The sequence below is a fragment of the Bos javanicus genome, chromosome 29, assembly GCF_032452875.1.
Source record: "Bos javanicus breed banteng chromosome 29, ARS-OSU_banteng_1.0, whole genome shotgun sequence".
Lineage (NCBI taxonomy): Eukaryota > Metazoa > Chordata > Mammalia > Artiodactyla > Bovidae > Bos > Bos javanicus.
In genome coordinates this window covers 11,874,014-11,901,199 of record NC_083896.1, presented here as the reverse complement: position 1 = coordinate 11,901,199, position 27,186 = coordinate 11,874,014, and the positions used below count along the sequence as shown (strand labels likewise).

The 27,186-nt window shown below is 39.1% G+C and overlaps 1 protein-coding gene and 1 long non-coding RNA gene across 17 annotated transcripts in view; one reads left to right on the top strand and one right to left on the bottom strand.

The window, feature by feature from the left end:
- Positions 1-27,186, bottom strand: part of DLG2 (discs large MAGUK scaffold protein 2) — a 2,330,119-nt gene that overhangs the window by 560,439 nt on the left and 1,742,494 nt on the right. For 11 of the 15 annotated variants that reach the window (XM_061406089.1, XM_061406091.1, XM_061406093.1 and 8 more), the window contains one exon: positions 4,108-4,263. The exons of the other annotated variants lie outside the window; for them this stretch is intronic. In XM_061406089.1, coding sequence (XP_061262073.1) covers positions 4,108-4,263 — 156 coding nt within the window. The remainder of the gene's footprint in view (positions 1-4,107; positions 4,264-27,186) is intronic. 15 annotated transcript variants of the gene reach the window in all.
- LOC133241054 (uncharacterized) overlaps positions 602-27,186 on the top strand; it is a 51,692-nt gene continuing 25,107 nt past the window's right edge. The window contains exons 1-3 of one of the 2 annotated variants that reach the window (XR_009734493.1): positions 602-989; positions 2,191-2,262; positions 9,178-9,357. This is a non-coding gene — a long non-coding RNA (uncharacterized LOC133241054). The remainder of the gene's footprint in view (positions 990-2,190; positions 2,263-9,177; positions 9,358-27,186) is intronic. The other variant, XR_009734492.1, reaches the window with a different exon arrangement.

Below are 27,186 nucleotides of genomic sequence, written 5' to 3'. Positions count from 1 at the left end.
ATGATGCTATGGCAGTAAATTGTGTATACAATTAATTCATCCCTGGATATTTGCTAGTTCAAAGAGCTGAGAACTTGGGTATTCAAAAGGCAGAGAATACAGATGCCTGACTCCTTATTTTTGCTGACTTGCCTCCATTCTTCCAAATGTTGATCAGAGATGAACTGGTGCACAGGGGAAGGTGCTTCACAGGCTAACTTTCACAGAAGTAGCTTTCACTGCCATCTAAGACTATAACTACAATCATCAATGTGGGCATACTTCTGAAATACCCTATGGGAAATTCTCAAATGCCCTGAAAAATATACATTAACACATACTGCAACTTAAAGATGAGGCATTGCTTCAACATTTCTGGTTGGCCTTTTCAATTTACACCTTTGTAAAAAGTTGCCTTTAGTATAACATTTTGCTCTTTGTCAATGCTTGACAAAATTTGGTTGGATGAATTGACAGATGTTTTCTTATAATATTCTTTTAAGGCAAAAGATCCCTAAATTTTTTTACTTAACCATGAGTAGAAGTAAGAGTCCATTGTTGATGAAGACAATGGATTTGGGATCTTCATCATTAACAGAGTTGGCTAAGTGCTTGTCTATTTAAGCTCTTGTTGGCTATGGGCTTGTCTAAGTTCTTGCCTACCTTTGATGTTCTCTAAGTTTTTCAAGGTCACAATGGAAAAAGCAAGGGAGGGTGTCATAAATGGAACTAGAATCTTTGAACTTGTCCCCAGAATTACTAGCTGTATTTCAAGAAACATCTGCTCAGTATTTCCCACTGGAGAGAAAGCAAGTAATCTCTGAAAGGAACTGCCCAGTCTTCATGAAGAACTGAGAGCTACCGAATCAATCTATAGCATAGACAGTGACCATTAAGAAAACTGAAGGAGAAAGTGAAGGACGCAAAATGAGTTCTAGTCCACTGTTATTTGTTTCCATGCACAGATTCGTTCATTGATGGAGGTATTTTATACTCCTCCTAAAAACTGGGTGAAGCACAGCTTGAGTCACGACCTGTTCCTGAGATAGGTATCTGTTTGCTTATCAGTAGATCTTATTTCCACACGTACTTAGGCACTCGATAATTCTGAGCTCCTGCTGTGCCAGACTGGGCTAAGTGTTAGGGATATAGCAGTGAACAAAATAGATGCCGTTTCACTCATTGACCTTGCAGCCCAGAATGTGAGAGAGCCATTTGGTTTAAAAATCACATGTACATTTATAAATTGCTTGAGTCAAATGGGAAAAGAGAGAGAGAGAGAGACTATAGCAGGGGACCTGATTTTCTCTTTCAAGGAGCTTCTCCGCCGAAGTACAAGTTAAACTTAGACCTAAGATGACCAGCAGTTCATCAGGCAAAGTGTAAAAAGAGCTTTTTGATTTGAGGAAAGAGCATGTGTGAAGCACTTGAGATGGGAAGAGATTTAGTGCATTTCGTAAAGAAGAGGCTGGTGTGAGCATTGTGGTCAGCAAAGGGAGCAGTGACATGAGATGTCTAAGAGGCAGGCAGAGGTAGATCATGCATGGCCTGGATGCTATGCTAATGACTTTGCATTTTATCTTAATGCAAAGGTGAGAGTGCGCACTGATCTGTATTTTTAACAGATCACTTTGGCTGTATTGAGAATAAAACAGGAGGACAATAGTGGAAGGAGTGAGACCTATTAGGGGACTGTTATAGGTGACAGAGGCTTGGATTAAAGTGGTGGAAAGAGAAGTAAAGGAGAATCAATACATTTGAGATATATTTTAGAGGTAGGATCAACATGTATTTAAGGTGGATTGGATGATGGGTGTGAGGGAAAACAAAGTGTGCAGCATGATTTTCAAGTTTTGGCTTGGGCAACGGAGTAAATGTATGTGCCATTTACTGAACTGGACAGACGTGGAAGGGGCTAAGAATTTCAGTATCTGTGTATGTGGACAATACTACTGAAATGGATATGTGTGTGTTATTTTTTTCTACAAATAAATAAGAAAAAATATGAAAAAAGGAAAGAAGAGGGAAAAAGAAGGGGACAGAATGATAATAAATAGAAAATAGAATTTCCAAGGTGAAGATAGAGGGTGGTGGTTGGGGCTTGTGGGGGTCAGGACTGCTGAGGGTATGTAATATGAAAAACACATATTCAACATTATAGAAATTTTTCTTTTAATTTGGGAAAAATCCCATATGGTTTTCATCATGCAGATTACAGAAAGTAAATGGAGTAGAATCATTTCTGGTGGGTCTACACAAAGGTGGACTGTCATCTACTTACTGGTGAGTTTTTACGAAGGGATGTATCAAAACCCCCAGGGGAATGCAAGGAATGTGACTCTTGTGTTCATAAAAAGAACATGGGTTAAAAAGTAAAAAAGATTCATTGACACTGAGCTAGAAGAAGGGAGATGAGAAGGCAGGATAAAAATAGAGATAGGAAAGACAAAGAGAAATGGGTGGATTTGGCCAGCAAGCAAAGATGTCTCTGCCACCATGCCTATGGGAGTGCAGGTGCTAATGGCTGTTTGGATGTGAATCCCAGCCTGGCCACTCAGTGGAGGGTGATCGTGGGCATGTCAGGTACCCTCTCAAGCCTCGATTTTCTTACTTGTAAAGCAAAGATAATGATAGCATCTACATCATAAGGTGACTGTCAGGGTTAGCAGAAATAATGCACCAGAAGTGCTTGCTTAACAACACTCCTGGCTCAGAGGAAGAGCTCAATAAACGTTAGCTGCCTTAAGGTAGCTGACTATTTATAGATGCATAATTACTAGAAAGTCATCATTGTAGCCTGCCTCCTCACTTCCGTATGGTGACTTTGCCCTCTTAGTTTCAAAATCATATAGTTCACTGTAACAAGAAATAGATTTATGATTTGTTAAACATATTGGAGGATTTAATTAATTTTTATAAAGAATTTTTTCAAAGAGCAAAGCTGTTAGGCTTTGCTTGTTGCAAATTAATGAAAATGCCCTAGCGTAGCCAAATATATGTTTCTCGTTTATTTCTAGGAATGTTAAGATATAATTTAAAATTTAGTATTTAACTCCCCTCAAGAGGCAAATCATTGACTTCTAAACTTATTCTTTGAAAATCTCCAAGAACAGAGATGATGTTCTAAGGAGATCTTATTCACTACGAATCACTCAAAAAAATCTATGTTTTCTCTGTCCTAATAATATTATGAAGCCATGTGAAAATATTCTGTCAGAAAACATAACAACACAAGCACCACATTCCCTGTAGAAATATTACAATTGAGATCCTCCCATTTTATACTAAATTGGAACTATCTGATGAAACACTGTATTCTCTTTTTCTTTCTGTCGCTGACTGGCTGCTACAGGAAGATAGGAGTTTATTGCTTGTTATACATATGCTTTAGAATTATAATGTAGAATTATGTCTAACCTTTAGACTTAGAACAATTTACAAATTTTTGTAGAAAAACTCAAAACATTCTATGATCAAATCTGAAACCCACATTTATTGAGGGAATTGCCTTAGCTGCTCTGACTTTAGTTTTCTTACATAAAATGGCAGTTATTAAGTAAGACAACAGATATAAACACCTTGCATTATACTGTAGAGGTGAAGATTATGTTCTTTGTGGTTAGTTAGTACCGACTAGCTCTGTAGTTTTGGATGAGTTAATATGTAAAGGAGTCAGTTAAATGATGACATTAATTTAATAATTTAGTTAAAATAAGAAACGGCAATAATAGTATCAACTTCTTAGTCAATGTGATGCATGGAGCAGAGCATTACTATTTAAAATGTACTAATCAAGAACGCAGTTCTCTTTGAACCTTCTGTATGAGGGAAAGGGTGCTAATTAAATTCCAAAATGAATTCTTTGGGAAAAATATAATTAATGCCTTATTAACAATGCATGGGGACCGAGAACATTTGGAGCATCATGTGATCACGCGTAAGGGCTCTGTGATCACACTAGGAGATCAATGCTCTCCATGTCTCCCCCTGCCCCATGGGAGCAGAACGGCTCTCCACCCTGAGGAAGCTGTAGGGTGCAGAGCAGCGGGCAGAGGCGGATTCTACCCGTTCGTCCTCGTGGAAGCACATGCAACCGGAGAAGATGAAGTGAGAAAGCGCATGCAGTACCTGGTCATCTCAGAGTCGGGGAGCAGGCCTAGGTGGTAGTGGGGGTAGGGAGCTGAGAGAAGGAAGCTTTTGTCACACTCAACAGGGGAATAGTGCCTGGGAGAAGCAGGCTTATCACACAGTTTGTTCACAGTGCTGTAAACGGGTTCCGGAGGCCTGGTGACACAAGAGAAAGAGACTCAGGGTTAGCACTCAGACTGAACGACGGGCTGCGAGCAGCATCTTACCATAGGTGACAGCGAATGCCCTCAACAACGCCACGGGTTTCACGAGCCCTGAGTTAAGAGGCTCTTCACAAACAGGTCCCCGGGTTAGCAATCACAACTTCGGCGGACATGTGGCATGACTAAAAGTCACGTGTCAGATACCTCAGTAGAGTCACAGAAAGAGACATGCATGTGTGCTCAGTCATGCTCGACCCTGGGACCCTACGGACTGTAGCCCGTCAGGCTCCTCTCTCCATGGAATTTTCCAGGCAAAAGTACTGCAGTGGGCTGCCATTTCTTCCTACTCCAGGGAATCTTCCTGACCCAGAGATCGAACCCACGTCTCCTGCACTGGCAGGCAGATTCTTTACTACTGAACCTCCTGGGAATCCCAACAGAGTCATAATCAACCTTTAAATGCCGTATCTTTTTAGATAAGCCTGTCTGAAAGGCCAAAATTTGGGATCCTCTGACATGGTTCCTTCTTACACTGGAATGTGAACTTGACATAGACTTTCTCTGGCCACATTGGCCAGGACACCTTGAAATTTTTCATAGCACCTATTCATATTTTATCCATGGACGGAGGAGCTTGGTGGGCTACAGTCCACAGGGTCGCAAAGAGTCGGACACGACTGAGCGACTTCACTTTCACTTTCATTCATATTTTATAATAATCTTTTCTCAGCATAAAATAACCTTTTTAATATTTTCTTTAATTTTTATTGTCACTCACTATACGATAAATTCTATGAGAAGAGAGACTACATTTATTTTTTTAACCACTTACAGGACAGTGTGGCACATAATACATACTCTATAACTATATGTTGACCGCATGTATGAATGAATAAATGAATACAACTTCCTATATTTATACTGCAAAATTCTTGCTTGGTGATTTGTGGGGGGTGGTTGGTTTTACCTAAGAATCTAATAGGTTCCTCCATATATTTATTCATAATGTGCTCCCTGCCCCCTAGAGTTGACTTCAGAGAGTTTTCCACAAGGAAGATTTTAGTAACATTTCTATTAAGTGAATTCATCTAGGGATACTGAAACATTATCTAAAATAGCAATATTTTTATAGCTGTTATTGACAAACATGCATATTATGATCAGATAAAATTTTCTATAGTTTCTGGTCAAAGATCCGTATTAAAAAAAAAGTTTCACAACTCTCTTCTCCATTTTTTAAGTACATGGTCTGAAAGTACTTTCAATATTTTTCCATTATGTAAGAATGAAAAGATGGGTATTGAAATGAAAGGACTATGAGCGGTCAGGGTCATGGACCCAGAAAGTGTAGCCTTAGCGGGGAATGTTAAGGAGCAAGTCAGGAAACTGGGCCATGCCCAGAGTCACACCCAGGGGGCGCAAATTGCACCTCCTGGGGCCACAAGACACCGGAGGCAGCAAGTGGTGGTCACGAGCCTGAGCAGAGGCACAGGAAGTGGACTCAGTGACGGCACGGTCCGTGGTTCTGAAGCTCCAGCCCTCAGTGTGGCTCCTCCTGTATAACAGGCGCTCAGTCAGTGCAGACTGAGAATGGAGAACAGGGAAGAAAAGAGGGTAAACCAAGAATTACAAATGAACTACCTAATTTATAATATTGCTGTGGCCAATCATGTGATGTCAGTGTAGACAATGTCTAGAGACCTGGATTCTTTTTCAACACAAAGCTTTCCATGACACAGAAGGCGGTTCCTTGGAGTGTTTATTTTGTGCAACACAGTAGAAGGGCTGAGAAGGACTCCAGAGGCCTATTTGTCCTATGGAATAATGACCTCAGTGGGAAAACGAAGTACTTTGCAGTGGAGTTGGCTGGTTCTATCCCAGTGGCTGTAACATTTACAAGAAGAATTAAAAGTTTTTAAAATAAAAGAGCCAGATTTATTAGGGAATCTACCTTTCGAGAAGACAATGGCTCTGTTTTAAGAAAAATCCAGTAAATTCATAAATTTCTGTTTATCAATTTAAACATATACATAATTTATACTGGTAAATACAGCACTTAAAAGAGGCAACTGCAAATGATTCTTAAAAACTGTTCTTTTTTTTTTCATATTTGTTTTTTTCTTTCTGACTTATTCACTCTGTATAACAGGCTCTAGGTTCATCCACCTCACTAGAACTGACTCCAATGCATTCCTTTTTATGGCTAAGAAATATTCCACTGTATATATGTACCACAACCTCTTTATCCATTCATCTGATGACGGGCATCTAGATTGCTTCCATGTCCCAGCCATTGTAAATAGTGCTGCTAGTAAAACAGTACTGATGAACCTATTTGCGGGGCAGGAATAGAGACACAGACATAGAGAACAGACTTTGGACACAGCAAGGGAAGGAGAGGGAGACAAATTGAGAGACTAGCATTGAAACACATACACCAGCAAATATAAGCTCAGCTCAGTCGCTCAGTCATCTCTGACTCTGCGACCCCATGGACTGCAGCACACCAGGCCTCCCTGCCCATCACCAACTCCCGGAGTTTACTCAAACTCACGTCCATTGAGTTGGTGATGCCATCCAACAACCTCATTCTCTGTTGTCCCCTTCTCCTCCCACCTTCAATCTTTGCCAGCATCAGGGTCTGTTCAAATGAGACAGTTCTTTGCATCAGGTGGCCCAAGTATTGGAGTTACAGCTTTAGCATCTACTTCCAATGAACATTCAGGACTGATTTCCTTTAGGATGGACTGGTTGGATCTCCTTTCAGTCCAAGGGACTCTCAAGAGTCTTCTCCAACACCACAGTTCAAAAGCATCAATTCTTCAGTGCTCAGCTTTCTTTATAGTCCAACTCTCACATGCATACATGACTACTGGAAAAACCATAGCTCTGACTAGACAGACCTTTGTTGGCAACATCTCTGCTTTATAATATGCTGTCTAGGTTGGTCATAACTTTTCTTCCAAGGAGCAAGCGTCTTCTAATTTCATGGCTGCAGTCACCATCTGCAGTGATTTTGGACCCCAGAAAAATAAAGTCTCTTTCTGTTTCCACTGTTTCCCCATCTATTTGCCATGAAGTGATGGGACCAGATGCCATGATCTTAGTTTTCTGAATGTTGAGTTTTAAGCCAACTTTTTCACTCTCCTCTTTCACTTTCATCAAGAGACTTTTGAGTTCCTCTTCACTTTCTGCCATAAGGGTGGTGTCATCTGCATATCTGAGGTTATTGATATTTCTCCCGGCAATCTTGATTCCAGCTTGTGCTTCCTCCAGCCCAGCATTTCTCATGATGTACTCTGCATATAAGTTAAATAAGCAGGGTGACAATATACAGCCTTGACATACTCCTTTTCCTATTTGGAACCAGTCTGTTGTTCCATGTCCAGTTCTAACCGTTGCTTCCTGACCTGCATACAGATTTCTCAGGAGGCAGTTCAGGTGGTCTGGTATTCCCATCTCTTTCAGAATTTTCCATAGTTTATTATGATCCACACAGTCAAAGGCTTTGGCATAGTCAATAAAACAGAAATAGATGTTTTTCTGGAACTCTCTTGCTTTTTCGATAATCCAACGGATGTTGGCAATTTGATCTGTGGTTCCTCTGCCTTTTCTGAAGCCAGCTTGAACATCTTTAAGTACTGGGTTCATGTACTGTTGAAGCCTACCTTGGAGACTTACTATGCTTTGAGCATTACTTTGCTAGCATGTGAGATGAGTGCAACTGTGCGGTAGTTTAAGCATTCTTTGGCATTGCCCATATATAAAATAGATAGTAATAGGAAGTTGCTGTATAACAAAGGGAGCTCAATGTGGTACTCTGGGATAATCTATGGGGTGGAATGGGGTGAGTGGGAGGTTCAAGGGGAGGGACATAGGTATACTTATGGCTGATTCACACTGTTGTATGGCATAAACCAATGGCATAAGCCAACACAATATTATAAAGCAATTATGTTCCAATTAAAAATAAATTTTTAAAAGTATATTTATCAGTTTTTACAGATAATTCACTGATAAATACTTTTTCAAAACTTTATTTTTAATTGGAAGATAATTGCTTTATAATATTGTGTTGGCTTCTGCCACACAACAATGTGAATCAAGTTTTTTTTATCAGTTTATATAAGTAATTCACGGGCTTCGTAGGTGACTAGGTAGTAAAGAATCTGCCTGCCAGTGCAGGAGACAGAACATGTGGGTTCAATCACGGGCTCCAGTGGATTTCCTAGAGGTGGAATTTCAGCCCACTCCAGTATTCTTGCCTGGAGAATCCCACGGACAGAGGAGTCTGGTGGGCTACCAGTCCACAGGGTGGCAAAGAGTGGATAGAAACTAAGCACACACACACACGTGATTCACACAGTGGGAAGTTATGTAAAAGAAGACACACTTTCAACTAGCCATTGAAATACATCTTTTAAAACAGTCAGATTGAATATTGTTCATAATTTGGACACAGAGAGTTGCTTTTGCTTTCTTGACATAATCAGCTTTACGAAGATTAACATATATTTCCCATGGTTTTAGAGACAGAAAGACGCATGATTCTTATTAGACAAAGTCACCTTGGGAGATCACAGTCTTATTTGTACCTAAATGTGCTGTCTGCACAAAAATTCAGCTTGGGAAAAGTGTTGTATTAAATAGGCTGCATAAATATGAATTAAATAAGAAATGAAGAGACAGGTATGAGCTCTATGGGAATCATTCTGGGTAGGTTATCACAAGAGGACCTGCTTTTATTCTTCAATTTTTCCACCTTGAAACAGTGCTACTGTGGCAGAGATGGCTGGGTTGCTTCCCAAACATTCATTTTACTTATTTCTTAACCCTTTTTTCTCATTAATGGAAACCAAAACTTTCATTCATCACTTTTCCTGTAATAAAGATTTTTATTTCTCAGTTTTGTAGGTAGATGTGGCTCTGGGATTTGTGATATGGCTGCTTAAAGGGAAGCTGACTTAGCTGAGACCCCTGCAGTTTTACTCTTTCCCTTGTCCTCCCTCTGCTGACCTGGAATCCAGATACAGTTGCTGGAGCTTCAGCAGTCTTCTTGGACCATGAAGCAGCCTTGAGGATGAAGGTACACAATTCAGATAGTAGGGCGTATTGGTAGAGCTTGTGTCACTGGTGATGTAGAAGGATAGTATACCACCTCTGGACTACCTATTTCTGGAGATTTTTGTGTGTAAAAATAAACCATTAATATCTTATTTATGCTATTTGGACCATAAGGAATGCTAGGCACTGAAGAATAGGTGCTTTCAAACTGTGGTGTTGGACAGGACTTGAGAGTTCCTTGGACTGCAAGAAGATCAATCCAGTCCATCCTAAAAGAAATCAGTCCTGAATATTCATTGGAAGGACTGATGCTGAAGCTTGAATACTTTGGCCACCTGATATGAAGAGCTGACTCATTGGAAAAGATCCTGATGCTGGGAAAGAACTGAAGGCAAGAGGAGAAGGGGATGACAGAGAATGAGATGGTTGGATGACATCACTGACTCAATGGACGTGAGTTTAAGCAAACTTCAGGAGATGGTGAAGGAGAGGGAAGCCTGGCATGCTGCAGTCCATGGGGTTGCAAAGAATTGGACATGACTGAGCGATTGAACAAAAACAATTCTTTTATTATATAAATAGTACCTAATATTAATGGATATTTGTTTGTTGTTTAGTTGCTAAATCGTGTTTGACTCTTTGCGACCCCATGGACTGCAGCCCGCTAGGCCCCTATGGGAAAATCCCCCATGGGATTTTCCAGCAGGAACACTGGAGTGGGTTGCCATTTCCTCCTCCAGGGGATCTTCCTGATCCAGGGATCAAACCCACATCTCCTACACTGGCAGGTGGATTCTTTACCACCGAGCCACCAGGGAAACCATTAACAAATATACTCCTACAAAATAAAAGGCTGATTATCTAATACAAAGAAATAACTATAAATAGGACTTACCATAAGGTACTAATACATTTAACTCTGTCAGCAGTCCAAATAACACTTTCTTTATACACAGAAAAACTTAAAGAATGCTATTTTCTGACTATATAATTTAGAACCCATGGTTGTTTAGAGAATTCACTGCATCTTTATTTAAAAAAAAATACATACATAAAATGGTAGCTAATCTAAACTGCAAGCACAGGGCCTAAGAAAAAAGGAATCAATGACTTTTTTCAGGCCATAAAACATTTTCATGGTGATGTCATTTCAGTAATATTGTACTTTCTGCCTAGAGAGCTTATTCAATTTTCTCAGTCTAATATTGTCTCCATAGACCAAGAAAATGATGTTACCAATTTTCTTCTAGTTTTTTTTTTTTTTTTAACCTCAGTAGCACTACATTTGGAGGCAAATTATGAGAATTAAACCTGTTTAATACATATATACCTTAAGGAAAACAAATCGTACCTGTATTGTACTCAACTAAGTAATGGAAAATATTTTACTATCTGACCTCTATAATAAAATTAAGACCAAAAACATGAGGCCCGATACATTGTTCAGTGCCGAACTCATGATTCTTTTCCCTATATTTTTGGGAACCATTTCAGGAACATAATATTATTTCACAGCTCACATTTTTAGAAGATTTGGCATTTGGGGCAGCCTTAAATGTCTTAGATTTTCTAAAGTCACTTCCAGAATTGTTTCATAGTGAATTGATTCCTTGCTTAAGCTTAACTATTCTTGATTCAAAGTTTTATCAAAGTCAATTAAAAGAGATACTCCTACTGATGTTGCAGGCTTTCATTCCTTTTCTATTTTTAAAAATATTATTTTATACAGTCACTGGGTATAGAATGGGAAGCCCATGGTGGCTCAGACAGTAAAGAATCTGCCTGCAATGGAGAAGACCCGGGTTCAGTCCCTGGATTGGGATAAGAGTAGACATATTAAACCCAGTTTCTTTTCTTTTCTTGATTGCGTGAAGCCTTGATTTCTCAGAAGATGGGTAGATAAAAAAACAAAAAAACCCCAAAACATAACAAAAACCCTCGACAGACTTGACAAAGACTTCTTGAAATACTGACAATGTCCTCTTGCAACCAAATAACTAAATTAAAAATATCAGAGAGAATCTCCTTTCAAATGACATAAAAATGCAGTTCACATTTGAAGATTTCTGTCTGCTAGTTTGTGTTATATGCTACATAAGCCACAGTAAAACATCCACTAATATCCTTCTATGAAAGTTACCATCTGAACATACAGAATGGCTCTTTGAATGAATGGATAGAGAATGGTTAAAAAAAAAGCTATATTTATATAGCTTTTTTTTTTTAACCATTCTCCATTGAGAGAAAAGACTCAATGAGAAAAAGACTTCCAACTCTTTCAAGAAGCCCTAAGTTATTCTGAATTGCCTGACTAGGTTTCAGATTTTCAGATCATCATTAATTACAGGTAATACAGAAGGACAGAAACTCCAGTGTTCTCAGAAACTGACAGCTTTAAGTACTTGGTATGCACAGCTCATCAGCTCTCAGAGGGACGGGCTCGTGTATGTGCAAGTCTGGCTACGGCAACGCCTGCCCTCACTTCCTGTGAGACTCACCTCAGAAGCTGGGGCCCCTCAAAGGCTTCACAGCTCTGAGCTTCACAAGGCTTAATGCCAGCAGTCAGCATTCCTGCTATTTCCCTGCAGTTATATTCTCTATGACCTCTCTGCCAGACAGACAAGAAATGCCAATTTATGAGCTGACACTGGGATCTGGGTGGCAGGAACAGATGTTATCGTCACTTCCAATATATGCAGGAAAGAAGTGCCCTGGGGAAATGACTCTGGGCAGTATGAATCAGCCAGACACAACTGAAAGGGCCTCTTCATCCCACTGCAAACCTCCTAGGTCAGAAGGTAATGAATACGGAAATGCAATCCAAGGTACCTACAGGCTCTCTTCATTCTGCTGATGTCCCCAGAAGGGGGGGAAACGCGGTTAGAGACGTTAGCATAATCTCTAAGAGAATTTATAAACAAATCATTTATCTTGCTGTCCACTTATCAGGGGCCGTGGATAAATGGCTTTGTACTCTGCAGTGCTGAGCCATCAGCATTTATTTGCATATCTATGGGTTTATAATTGCAGGCTCTTATAGCATATAATTAGTACACCCCAGCCTGTGGTGATCTTTCTTTTCTCTGGACACCATTAGCACTTGCTATTTGTTCTGCTTTCTGGGGGCAGTTTTAATTGCTCATCCACAATGCTAGTATATTAGAGGGAGGTGCTTCACTCAACCTTATTTTAAGGAAAACCACCTTCCGGTAGTCACCTAGGCACATGAGAGCTGGACCATAACGAAGGCTGAGCGCTGAAGAATTGATGGTTTCGAACTGTGGTGCAGGAGAAGGCTCTTGAGAGTTCCTTGGGCTGCAAGGAGACCAAATCAGTCAATCCAAAAGGCGGTCAACCCTGAATATTCATTGTAAGGACCAATGCTGAAGCTGAAGCTCCAATACTTTGGTCACCTGATGTGAAGAGCTGACTCACTGGAAAAGACCCTGATGCTGGGAAAGACTGAGGGCAGGAGGAGAATGGTGGCAGAGATGAGATGGTTAGATGGCATCACTGACTCAGTGGACATGAGTTGAGCAAATTCTGGGAGACAGTGAAGGACAGGGAAGCCTGGTGTGCTGCAGTTTATGGGGTTTCAAAGAATCGGACACAACTTAGCAACTGAACAATAACAACCCTGCCTGTAATCGCCCTTGCCCATTTGCCCCACATGAGTCCAACCCAACTTACTCTCCTCCCTAGCCAAACTGCTTGGACCAGGGTTGGACCTCCCAACTCCGCAACCATGGCTTGCATGGTAGTGCTCAAAAAAGTCAAGGCCAATTGGATTCTGTGGAATGTGAATAAAGAGGGAGAAAAAGAAGTTGTAAACTGGTAGCAGAAGGGAAAGATGCAGGCATGTAGAGGGTAGCTATAGCTGTGTCTATCTATTACAGAGCACCAGAGCAAAGCTCTACCAAATTTTGTCTCAAAAGTATCTAGTAGTTTCTTAAACCCAAAGTAACTGTTTGGGTCCATTCTTTAAGGGGACTACTGGGCTCATGCTACTGAATTTCTCTGTAGATTTCATGTGCCATTTGTTGTATAGTGAAAATCAACTATCACCTCCCACCGTATTTTCTTACTGAAGCTTAAGTCACATCTTTTGCTGGCAATCAAACGAGTGAAAATTAAACAGGTAGCTTTGCTATTAGTGTCCTTTTCAGAACACCTCAGCTAGATTAGGCTGCTCAAGGATAAAAGACAAATGCTTGGACCTTCATGTAATCCCGTAGCCACCTGAGACTAATACCATGCTGATCTTTAAAATTTTGTTCCCTATGGATTCTTTTGCATTACTTTTATTCTCTGAAATACTGTATTAAAATATTATTATCTTAATTACTGCATCTTTGAGCGCCTCCTTATTTTGCACTTGATCTGTAACTTTTACTTGTCTCACCCTAACTCCCAGGCCGGTACTTAGAGCCAAGGTAGATATAATGATGATAATGACAGTGATGGTGATTGTAAATGCTCATCTGTGTTGCACCAGAAGATACAAGGTCAAAGGAATATGACTCACTTCTCAGAGTTACAGGAAGAGTGACTCATTTAATCAAGTTTTCCATGTGTCGATTAAATGCACTGCTCTCCAATCCTTCAGACTATCTCGGGCAGAGTTCTCACCTCATTACACTGTCATATTTGGTGCACTGGGCTCTTTCCTTCTCTTGACTATTAGCTCACTGAAGATCAGCACCAAATCTCATTTATCTTTGTTTCCCCATAACTTTCCTGAGTGTAGGAAGGTATGAATGAAGCACTGTCATGGAAAAGGAATAGAGCTGTAACAGAAAATGTGATTAGTGCTTTTAATTCTCTCTTCCTGAACTAGAGCTAAATGGGAAGAGCCTAAAATTGCAGGAAGAAAGATTTGGGTTAAATATTTGTATAACTCTGACAATAAATCTCTCTGTCATACAGACTGGTATGGATAAATCTGTAAGCCATTCAGTTTCCACCCCTTATCCTACTATGGCCTTCCCTGGCTGCCCAAAGTGGGCAAGAAATATCCAGACCCATGCCCTACATCAGCAGGCACGCTTGCAGGCTTAGTTGCTCAGTCGTGTCTGACTCTGAGACACTTTTGACTGTAGCTCGCCAGGCTCCTCTGTCCGGGGAATTTTTCAGACAAGAATACTGGAGTGGGTTGCCATTTTCCTCCTCCAGGGGATCTTCCCAACCCTGGGGATCAAACCCGCGTCTCCTGTGTCTCCTGCACTGCAGGCGAATTCTTTACCAGCTCAGCCATTAGCAGTACATATACCCAAGCTACATTAATAATGGCAGTTGGATAGCTGAGGGCTTGGAGGCCTAAACATCTAGAATATTGCCTGACATAACTTGGAGAAAAAGCTTTTCAAATCTTAAAATATATTCTCTTTGTTACATGTAGTACATTACATACTGTTCTTTACACATAGTACATTGTTCTTTGAGCCAAGGATTTGGATAAGGAAGCGTAAAGAGACTGAATTTCAGGCCTGGGCTAATTAGATCTTAAAGGCAGAATTTGGGGAAGCCTAAACATAATTAGGAGATAAAACAGAATATCAGATCAAGAGGTAAACTATGAGGCTGAACACGTGAATTTGACATTATAATGATAAGAATTAAGGAAGAGGCTGACTTGTCTTATACTGAACTTTAAGCAGAAAATTGTTTGCAATTTGGCAAAGGTATTATCAGCACGTTAAAGTCTGGCATAGAGATATCTGTAGAATGGATTGGTCTAGGTGATTTGTAAGAATCCATTCATCCCCCTAATTCTAAGCATCATCAGATTGGGCCCCCAAGGACTTCTTCCATTAAGACCCTTGGAATGGACGCCTATTTGCACCATATTCACTTAAGTTTTCCAAAACGCAGCTTCCTCATTTTAATGATATTGAAGAACCTTCTCTGTATCTGGGCAAAGCTGTAACCTATAACATATTATAATATAATTAATATATAATATAATACATATTATATTATATATATAATATAATTCAGGTTATACTCTGGTTATATATATTTATAATATATAATTATATATAATTCTGGTAATATAATATAATTCTGGTATTATGTTATATATAACATAATACCAGAATTAAGTTATTATGAAGCAGTGTGGTGAGTGTACAGAAACAGAGCTAGGTTTGGATCCTGGTTCTCCAAATTCTACCCGGGTGAACTTCTGCTGTTCCTCACTCCTCCGAGCCTCAGCATCCTCATCCATAAAGCAGCACAGCAGTCTCAGCCTGAGGGTGGCGTGAGGAACAGAGGAAGAAGGGCTGTAGACCAAGCTCACCCGTCACTCACTGCGGGCTCACGAATAGTGGCCCTGTTGTCTTATTACCTTCAGGCACTCGGGCCCACAGAGAAGCAAAGCCTCAGAGGATGCTCCTCCCACTCTAATGCAATGTGGAAGCAAGTACCAGCCAGTGGTTTCAGTATCAGAAAAGAAACTGCATTAATAGTGCCTTCTACAGTCACTTTTGGTCTTGATTGTAAAGGTAATTGACCCTGTATCTGAGCCACATGAGGGCGATGCTGTCTTTCTGAACTTCTCAATTATTTTCATTGCCCCTAACAAGGTATCAGCTCCATCTCTAAGCCTGAATTCACGCCTGCGTTTTCGTCATGATTTCCTTTCCTGTGTGGCTCCCAGCTGTGGTGCCAGAGCATATTGTTGGGTCACAAGTGATTTTCACTATTATAAATAATAGTCTACGTACCATAATCTATAAGTATTTACTGTTCAAGAAGAGAAATCAGGATTGAGTCCCCATTTTCTCCATATAAACATCACTCTCAGTTATATTTTACTATGTTTGCTTATCAAAGAGGGAAATGGCAGGCCATTTAAAGTCATTTAAAAAGTTTTGAATTATTAAGTGCTTTATTTTCCTCGACAGAATGTTTGGGTTTCAGCAAAATTGGCCCCTTTTAAGACAGTGGTTTATAAATGGTTCATGAGGGTTTTATTGGATTAAGATGTACAAAGTTGTTGACCTTGACAATGGTGACTATTAAGAGGCATGTTTCCAAAGAGCACCGGAATCACAGTACTGTGGTATTGGGTAAATGCTGTCCAGCTACAATAGTGCTTTTGTGGCATTCCGAAAGATGTGAAACAAGTATTATCTAAGACACAAGATCAGTATGTCCAGACCAAGATCCTTGAGATGCAGACTTGACTTGTTAGAGGAAGGTTTCCTGGTGGCTCAGATGGTAAAGAATCCACCTGCAATGCAGGAGAACCAAGTCTGACCCCCGGAAGATTCCCTGGAAAAGGAAATGGCAACCCATTCCAGTATTCTTGCCTGGAAAATTCCATGGACAGAGGAGCCTGGCAGGCTATAGGCCATGGGGTTACAAAGAGTCAGACACAACTGAGTGACTAACATTTTCACTTTCAGTTTTGTTTCAACATAGTATTTAAATGCTTTTATTTTTTATAAACCTACTTTTAAAGATTTCTAAAAATTTTTTAAATGAACTTACGGGACAAAATGTCAATCTATAGAAAAAAAGCAGATTAATAATTATATAGCATTTTGATGGAAAAAATTTTAAGCATACAATAAATAGAAGAAATCACACAAAAGACATGAGATTTGACTACACAAAAATGTAAAACCACTAAATAAAAAAACTGATAAGCAAGCAACAAGCTGGGAAAAGATATACTCAAATCTGTTTATCAATAATTTTAAAGATGTATAAAATTTAAAATTTATAAATAATTTTACAACTCAATAAGAAAAAACACAAACTTTCAATAGATGTTGCTAGTGCCCAATCATAAAAGAGGAAGTAAAAATGACAGATAGACACACACATATAAATGTCTAACCTCAGAAGGAATAAAAGCAATACAAATTAAATGATACTCTCCCTTTGCTTGTTTAAAATAATAAAAGATTTTCAAATCAATAAATAATAATTTAGTTGTGGTATGGTGAGATAGACATTCATATTGCTGGTGTTATAAAGTATAAAGCCCTTAAAACATTTCAAGAAAGCAATTTGGCAATATATTTCTGGAGTTTTAAGAAGTAATCCTACCCTTTGGTTCAGCAATTCTACCTCTAGTGTGCAATCTTAAGAAGACAAAAAAATTGAACAAAGGTTTCTTCAGAGAGTCTTTGTGGTTCGTTATAAGAGCAGACCAGAACAAAAGGAGATGATCAAAATGTCCAACAAAGAGATAAAGATATAGGACATAAGATACAGCCACATGTTTAGCCATTAAAGTTAATATTCATAAAATAGTTAATAATATAGGCAAATAATTTGTTGGAGTATAAAATTACATATAGGGTCGTGGGAAAGTGGGAGGTGCAAACGCCTTATTCTCCCACCACTTGGGAAAGAGACTGGAGTTAAGATACAAAAGAAAACACAGTGAAAAGTAGGATTCAGGTGAAGGGCTTGGCTGGGTGGAGAGGGCTTTTTAGAAAGTGGCAACACACAGCACGTGCAAAATTAAAGAGGAATCTGAAAACCAGCCACATTTAGGGAATTTGTTAAAGGCCTGAGTAGGAGACAGACTTGAAAAGATCGGCAGGTCTTGAGCACAGTTCTAATATTCAGAGGCAATGGGAAGTCATGAGATTAGTGGGTACCAAATGCAGTTAAGTGAGTTTAATTATTTTGACTGTTTATTTGTATATTCTTTGATTCATTTCATAAATATTTACCAAATGCCCAAGGTATACCAGAGAGAGGTACTAGATATATATAGATTAGTGAATAAGACAAAATGTTCCTGCTGGGCACTGAGCAAATGTTCTATCTGCAAAGAACAAAGACTTATTGGAACTTCTGCAGGACATATATTCATGGTTACTCAGAATAAGCTGAACTGGCAAGATCAGGAATGGTGAGAACCAATGAGCTCAATCTTTGTTCCAGATCCTTCCTGTCAAGATGACAGCTTTTCTTTCTGTGCTACTTCTTTCTTCTCTCTACTCACCACTGTTGTTAACCAATATTCTATAAATGAGATACTCCCCACCTCAGAGTTTCTGTTTGCTCCTGGTGTCTGCTTCCTAATAACATCAGCTTACACATGACTCTGATTAGTCATTGGAAAGACTGATGATAAAGCTGAAGCGCCAATATTTTGGCCCCCTGATGCGAAGAGCTGACTCATTAGAAAAGACCCTGAAGCTGGAAAAGACTGGAGGCAGGAAGAGAAGGGGGTGCGACAGAGAATGAGATGGTTGGATGGCTTCGCTGACTCAATGGACATGAGTCTGAGCAAACTCCAGGAGATAGGGAAGGACAGGGAAGCCTGGTGTGCTGCAGTCCATGGCGTTGCAGAGCGGGACACAACTTCCCAACTGAACAACAACACATGCATCATGTTGGACTCTGGCCTTCTTTACATTGTTAACTATTAGCTTCTCCTTTGAGAATCACTCGATTTGGCCTGCTTTTCAGTGAAAAATTCCTGAGAGAGACCTACTTCACTTTTTTGAGCAAACCACATTACTGGTCACTGGTTAACTTCTGGAAAGCCCTCCTTTGGGTCAAGCACAGACTCTCAGGTCTGGCTGAGACATTCAGGTCTGGCTGGGGGACGAGCCACCTGGCCCTTCTGTGTTTGCCCTTTCGGCAGACCGTAGGTGGGGCACAACTGTTCGAGGTGAGCTGGGCATCCTGCTGATATTCTAAGGTTTGGCCTGTGGAGTAACTGCCCACATCTACATCTTCTCAGCCAGTACTATTTGAAGATGGTGCAAAGAGAGGGAAACCCTGCCTTTGGAGGAACAATTTGGAAACAACAAGTCTGAACAAGAGAAAAATATGAGGAGAATATATATGTCAGTCCTAATCTCCCAATTTGTCCCATCTTCCACTTCCCCTCGGTATGTCCATATTATATCTGCATCTTTATTCCTAACCTGCAAATAGCTTCATCTGTACCATTTTTCTAGATTCCCAGGGGGAATCTGCTATAAAGGACAGGAAGCTTAGCTCTACTCTGTGATGACCTAGAGGGGTGAGGTGGGGATGGTGGGGAGGACCAGAAGTGGGGGATATATGTATACATACAGCTGATTCACTTCACTGTACAGAAACTAACACAGCATTGTGAAGCAACTGTACTCCAGTAATTTAAAAAAAAAGAAAAGAAAAATATAGGGAACATCACCTTCCCACCCCCAAATAAGGTTCAAAGCTTAATATCTCCATAGGGTTTCTCTGTGTTTATCATGGTATTAAGACATAATACAAAAATTACATAATACATAATTACAAAAGAAAAACTCTACAATGCTAATTTTCTTTTCTCAGAGGCTCCAAGATGATTTGCATCTGTAACACTGAAACTAAAGGTTTCTAAATTGGTTAAGGTCTTGCATTTGAAAATTCACACCTACATACGAATTTCTGAATATGTTTAGCCAAATCCTATCTTCCAAAGCAGAATGTGATAATGTTAATTCAACTATATATGTCTGCATGTCGACTTTACATTATCCATACAGACTCTATAGGGGAGAAAACCCCTTGTGCCTTTAACTGAATGAAAGCTCAGGTGAAGGATAAGAGCAGGTCCCATGAAGGAAAGATAATGTTCAAATAAAGTCTCTACTTATCAACAGGAAGGATGAAATGGTATTAACTAAATCCCTTAAATGGATTTCTTTTCCATCCTTGAGGAAATGGTACACTTTCCTCTATTTCATGAGGCTGTTGCCATTCACTCTTTTGGGTCTATTACTGCCAGCAGGTTATGAAGATTGCCTGGTAGCCAGGAAGGAAGGATAAGACATCCATAAGAACAAAAGATTGCAGCAGCCTTGCCTTGCTCTCTTTCGAGAAGATTGCACTGCGACTAAAATTGGATGAAAAGACAGCCTGAGGTCATAAATTATCTTGACCTGATGGTCCCACATCCAAGTTAAATTTACATTTATTGGTCCCTTCTTCCAACCATATATTTTAGGAAGTTTCTGTGGATGTATGTATAACTTGTTTCTCGTTTTTAGCAGGGTCTCAATCCTATTTTCCCCATAAGTCCTCTAAAGTACACCTGAATGTAACTTTTTCTCTCTTCTAAACTCCCATATAGTATATTATTTATCATTGCCACTTAGTTTTATACTTTGAGTATTTTAAGTAGTAATAACAATAACAACTACTTACAAATATCTTGGAAACTCACTGTGTGGCAAGCACTGTTATATATGCCTTATATATCACGGATTATGTAATCTACACATTAATCCTAAAACATCTGTGACCCTATTATCCGTGGGACTTGGTGGTGCCTTGCCTCTCCTCACAGAGCTGACTGGTTAATGACATGGATGGGCTTTGAACCCAGGTCGCCTGGCTGCAAAGCCTGGGTTTGAACCATGAGTTTTGTTTTTGCTTTTTAATTAATTGTTAACTAATTTTAATTCTCTTGACCACACCCTGTGGCAGGTGGGATCTTAGTTCCCCCACCAGGGATTCAACCCACACCTCTTGCACTGGAATATGGAGTCTTAACCACTGGGTTGCCAGGGAAGTTCCTGTAACCATTATGTTTTATTTTAAAAATGTGTCTAGCATATGCTTTCCCTCAAGTATCTAACTATATTTCTTGGTCATCTTGGCAATTATAGCTCCTGTTTTAAAGGCAGCCGAGACGAGAACAAAGAGAGCAAGCTGTGAGTCTGATTAGATTCAAGTTCCAGCTCCATCACGTAGAAGCCACATAATCTTGGGCAATTTGTCTACCTCTGTGCCTCAGTTTCTTCCCTGTGATCAGGAATGGTGCCTGCCTCTTGGGGCCTGATGAGTATTAGAAGAAATGAGGCTTTAGCAGCACTTAGCACAGTGCCTGATTGGCTCTTAGTAAATGTCATGATTGCTGCAGATATTTAAACAGGAATCAGGACAGTCAGTTACCCAGTGTATACACCCATCTGCAGTCACTTCTGTGGATGTACGTTCATTCATGAGAGATGATTTCCTCTTATGATGACAAGACCATCTTTCTGGCTATGCTTAGGACTGCCAGAGTTAGCAAACAAAATGGAATGCTCAGTTAAATTTGAATTTCAGTTAAACAATGAATAATTTTTAATATAAATATGCTAATATGCATGGGACATATTTATATGGAAAGCTCTTCATTGTTTATCATGGTTGAAATCCAGCATTTGATTCAAATTTAAGTAAGCATCATTATTTACCTGGCAGCCAGCTGGCCCTGTGCCTTGCCAGCTCCCTGTGTTGCCAGTGCTCTGTGTTGGAGCATACGCATTCACACTGCGGTATAATTTACTTGTTTATTCTGACTCTCCTTTTGGTTGGCTGCATTCTTTTAAATCAACGAATGGTCTTGATTTATTTTTGTATTCCTAGTGTTTAACGCTGTATATCTATACTTATGCCCAAATTCATATCTGTACTCAAATCTTCACATAAGCTGCAGATATATATTTAAATAAATAAGAATTTAATAAAATATTTAAATAAAAATGTCTATAACAGATTACATCATATATATAGTTATGCAATTGTTTTTATTTCAACAGTTTGTATGGTATGTTAGACATCTTTCCAAGACATAGCACTGTCCTGTAGCACTCTCCTGACATAGCAACCTTTCCTCTAATAGCTGCAAAGATCTTCTTTATACATTAGTGGTGATGGTATAAACTGCTGAACCTATGACCCAGAAATCCCACTTCCAAGAATTTGTCATACAAAATTGAGGATGATAGGTATACATAGAAAGTCACTGTCACAAAGTCTGTAAAAACAAAACACTGGAAAAAACATATATGTTCATCAGTATTGAATAGACATGTAAGTATTAAAAATATTGCATGGAAGCAGATATGGTGACATATTCACTATATGTTATTAAATTAAAATAGTATATGCTGCTGCTGCTGCTGCTGCTAAGTTGCTTCAGTCGTGTCCGACTCTGTGCGACCCCATAGACGGCAGCCCACCAGGCTCCCCCGTCCCTGGGATTCTCCAGGCAAGAACACTGGGGTGGGTTGCCATTTCCTTCTCCAATGCATGAAAGTGAAAAGTGAAAGTGAAGTCGCTCAGTCATGTCGGACTCTTAGCGACCCCATGGACTGCAGCCCACCAGGCTCCTCTGTCCATGGGACTCTCCAGGCAAGAGTACTGGAGTGGGGTGCCATTGCCTTCTCCAAAATAGTGTGTATATATATACATATACATATATATATATATAAAGTAATTTAAAAAAATATATTTTTTATATTATAGATATTGAGAAAAAAATTTTGTCAGGGAATTTGCTGAATATCATGTCTGGGAAATACATCTACATAAATTTTTATTTTCTCTTAATATTGCACATTTTCTAAATACTTTTAAATGACATTAAAATTGTTTATCATATAAGCTGAGAGATAAAAAGCTTTAACTCTACATGTGTAGTATGAGGCCAATTCTGTGAGACGTATATCTCTATGCCTATACGTAAGTTTGGAAAAGTCAATGAAAGGTTAATACTGCTTTCTCTGAGTGATGGAATCATGGGCAATTTTGAATTCTTAATTGTATTTTCCTATATTTTCAAATTATTTTCTTTTGCTCCAGGGGACTGCTAGAGATTTGTACTGGGTCTTATTCAATTCGGCCCCAAAGATCTAGATATTCTCAAACAACAGAAATAGAAAATATACATTTTCCTGCTATTAGGCTAATTTTTGTTTAATAAGGAGTAACTTTTATTTCTGTATGATGCACAGGTACTAACAAGTTATTTTAAGAGTGGCAATTCAGCATTATGAATAATGGTTATGACTAACAGAGTGGCTTAATGGGTATCACCATATTTAATTTGTCAAAATCTCAAATGTCTTGAGTTATGCAAATATCTTCAATACTAAGAAGATTCCAGTTAAGGTTTAGCTCATAATAAGCAATTATGTGCTAACTAGAATCCTTTCATAGAAATGGTAATAATTAAAAAAAATATTTGTAGCGACTGTAGTCTTTTTCCTAATGCATCTACTCATTCATCTAACATATATTTACATAGTCAGAAAACATACAGGGTGGAAAGAAAATGAGCCTTCAGATTATAAAACCTGGGTCTGAAATCTGTCCTGCCACTTACCAGTGTGACTCTGGTGAAGTTACTTAGATTGAATCTTGGCTGCCTTATCTAGAAAATGGTTTAACTCAAGGCCTACCTTATAGGATTGCTATGAGATGAAATGAGATGCAATATCCAAAGCCTTAAATAATCACTGCCATATGGTAGGAGCTCAGTAAATAACTATATTTATGTTCTATTTTTATGCACAAATTTGGATGATGTGGAAGATAAAAATCTGATCCAACATAGATTCTTCCCTCAAGCATCACTTTGTCTTAGAGGATGTGTATTTGTATGTATGTGTGCATGTGAGTGTGTGTATGTGTATTTTATCAAATAAGGGTAAAATTGGCTATATGTAACAGGAAGAAAAGATAGACTGTCTTGGGAACTCAAATGAAGAGGAAATGCTCTCTTTCAGAGAGAACTGGGGAGAACTGTATTGAAGAAGTATCATTGGAGCTGGGATGAGAAAAATGGGTGGTATCTGAACATGTGAGAATGAAAATGCAGATGGCTAAGGAAAACCTTTGCTTGGTCAACATATGAATCCACTTATAGCCGATTTTCTGTTTTAATAGAAAAACTTCCTTAAATCTTAGGGACATCAAGTAGATTGTGCACATTTAGGGAATTTTATGAATATTTAATATTTTAGGTGGTAGCATATTTTAGTGAAACACAAACCAAATCTGAGTCACAACTCTCCTATCCGCTGTGCAAATTTAGTCAAGTTACCTAATCTTTCTGATTTTCAATCCTGCACAGTTGTGCTAGATGGTACATGACAGGACCACTGTGAAAATAAATAGGAAAAAAGTATCCAGATGACTTATCAGAATGCTTGACATTGGCAGAACTCAGCCAGTATTAATTGTTCTCCCCACAGTCACCAGACTATTCTCCTCATATTTTCCAAATCTTCTCTCCCTCCCTGCCAAACGCATTTTTGGGAGAGAATCATACTGATGGACCTCTTATTCATGCTCTGAGGAATTTTAAATAAGTGGTCTACCTTTGAATGCTGTTGGCCAAGATATTTCCAGCAGGCTGAAAAGAGCACAAATCACCTAGGGGGATGAGACAATCGGCACAAAGTCCATGCACCAAGAGGACTCCTGATCTCTCCGCAGGATGTAGACAACACTGCTTTTCTGGAAAATCCCAACTAGACCAGTACATCCAATGGAAACAGAAGCTGCTTTTAAATGAACTACTGAAATGAAGATACAACAATAATGAAGCCAGATGGAGGAGATTTTTCTTTTTCAGATTATCAATAGAGTGGAAACTCTATCTCTAACCCATCCAGAAGAGATTCAGCAGAAGAAATGATACATTTTCATCACAGCCAAGGTGTATATCATGCAGCAAAACTGCATAAGGGTCATAACAAAAGAACAGACATAGTGAAAAGTTATGGTCAAAACATCAAAGAGCCAGTGGATTTCACAGGTTTTGAATTCAGTTCAGGATAACTCAGTGTCAGCAGGGTAGAATGCAGAATACAGGACTTAAAGTCATCCCATAATATTCTTCTTAGTCTTCATAGGAAATATTCTGTAAAATCTACATGACTTGCCTGAGCTTTGGGAATTGGATTTTTGGGGTGAGGGGTAGGGAAGGAAAATGGTTGAATATAAGTTTAATAACAGAGAATCCCCAAATTTCTGTCACTGTGGGGTCATGTACATCATCACCTTTAATCTTCACAGCAACAAATTTTCACAGTGGATCTTACCCATCGTTTCTGGATAAGGAAACTGAGGCTCAGAAAGAATGAGGTGTCAAACTGTGAATTGAATGTACTAGTTGACTCTAATGTTCACTATGCAACATTTCACCGAAAAATATTTACTGGGAAATGTAAAGCAAAGTAAGAATTGCCAACTGTGGATGAGGCAGTTGTGTGCATTGCTGAATCATAAGGTATTTAGGTGGCAGCCTAATAAAGGTATGGGAATTGGATTAGAATTCTCAATTCACCTCCCCACTACCTCTATTTTCCTGCCGCTGACATCTGTGATAAGCCCATGAGATGATCAACAGCTACTGCTGACTTCAGTATGCATGGAAGACATTGTCTGGTCTGCTGTAAGATGGTAGCCGTGTATTTAGGGACCTAGAAGTACCTAAGATACTGTATAATATTTAATATTTATAACATAAAACATTTCTTTCATAGAAAAAAGGGTGTAGTGGCTATGGGATACGGAATTTCTGAATTCAATCAACATAACCTGTTTGTCTCTGAAGCAATATATGTAATAAAGGAGGGGGTAGGGTGATTTATTGAAATATTAATTTGTGTTTGGAACTTACAATGTTTCTTATTCCTCAAGTTTGAAGCAGCTATTCTGTTAGTGCAATGAACTTATATTCAACTATATTCGCTTGCTCCACTGGAGTTTTGCATATAAGAGGGAAAGTTGATTTTTCCCAAAGAAAAGCTCTTCCAAGTTTTTGTTCTTCAAAAGCTTGAGCTCCTAAAAGATTGATGTTCAGGAAGAACTTTAAGAAGCAAGATAGGGACCTACTATCAGATGTAATTTGATCTAAGAAAATAAAATCATGTGCCATTAAAAAAAAAAGTGTGTTTACAGAGTAAAATGCATACCTGCTATAGATGTTAGTAAATAAAAAGTCTAAAATTTTAATTGCAAGATCTAAGCACCACTGAACAGATTCTGTGATTGGTAAATCGTGCTCATAAGCAATGTTCTTTCTGGGGCACTTATCACTAATATTGTCACTAGTATTGTCAGTGGCTTAGAGTCACTCAATTTTATTTTATTTTTTAAAGCTACTTCATTGCTAAAAAATTCGAATCAACAAAAGGAGAAAAGGAAAGATATACCCATTTGAATGCAGAATTCCAAAGAAAAGTAAGGAGAGATAAGAAAGTCTTCCTCAGAGATCAGTGCAAAGAAATAGAAGAAAACAACAGAATGGGAAAGACTAGACAACTCTTCAAGAAAATTAGAGCTACTAAGGGAACATTTCATGCAAAGAGGGGCTCGATAAAGGACAGAAATGGTATGGACCTAACAGAAGCAGAAGATATTAAGAAGAGGTGGCAAGAATACACAGAACTATACAAAAAAGATCTTCACAACCCAGATAATCATGATGCTGTGATCACTCACCTAGAATCAGACATTCTGGAATGTGAAGTCAAGTGGGCCTTAGAAAGCATCACTACGAACAAAGCTAGTGGAGGTGATGGAATTCCAGTTATTTCAAATCCTAAAAGATGATGCTGTGAAAGTGCTGCACTCAATATGCCAGCAAATGTGGAAAACTCAGCAATGGTCACAGGACTGGAAAAGGTCAGTTTTCATTCCAATCCCAAAGAAAGGCAATGCCAAAGAATGCTCAAACTACCACACAATTACACTCATCTCACACGCTAGCAAAGTAATGCTTAAAATTCTCCAAGCTAGGCTTCAACAACCGTGAACTTCCAGATGTTCAAGCTAGATTTAGAAAAGGCAGAGGAACCAGAGATCAAATTACCAACATCCACTGGATCATCTAAAAAGCAAGAGTTCCAGAAAAACATCTATTTATGCTTTATTGACTATGTCAAGCCTTTGACTATGTGGATTACCACAAACTGTGGGAAATTCTTAAAGAGATGGGAATACCAGATCACCTGACCTGACTCTTAAGAAATCTGTATGCAGGTCAGGAAGCAACAGTTAGAACTGGACATGGGACAACAGACTGGTTCCAAATAGGAAAAGGAGTAGGTCATGACTGTATATT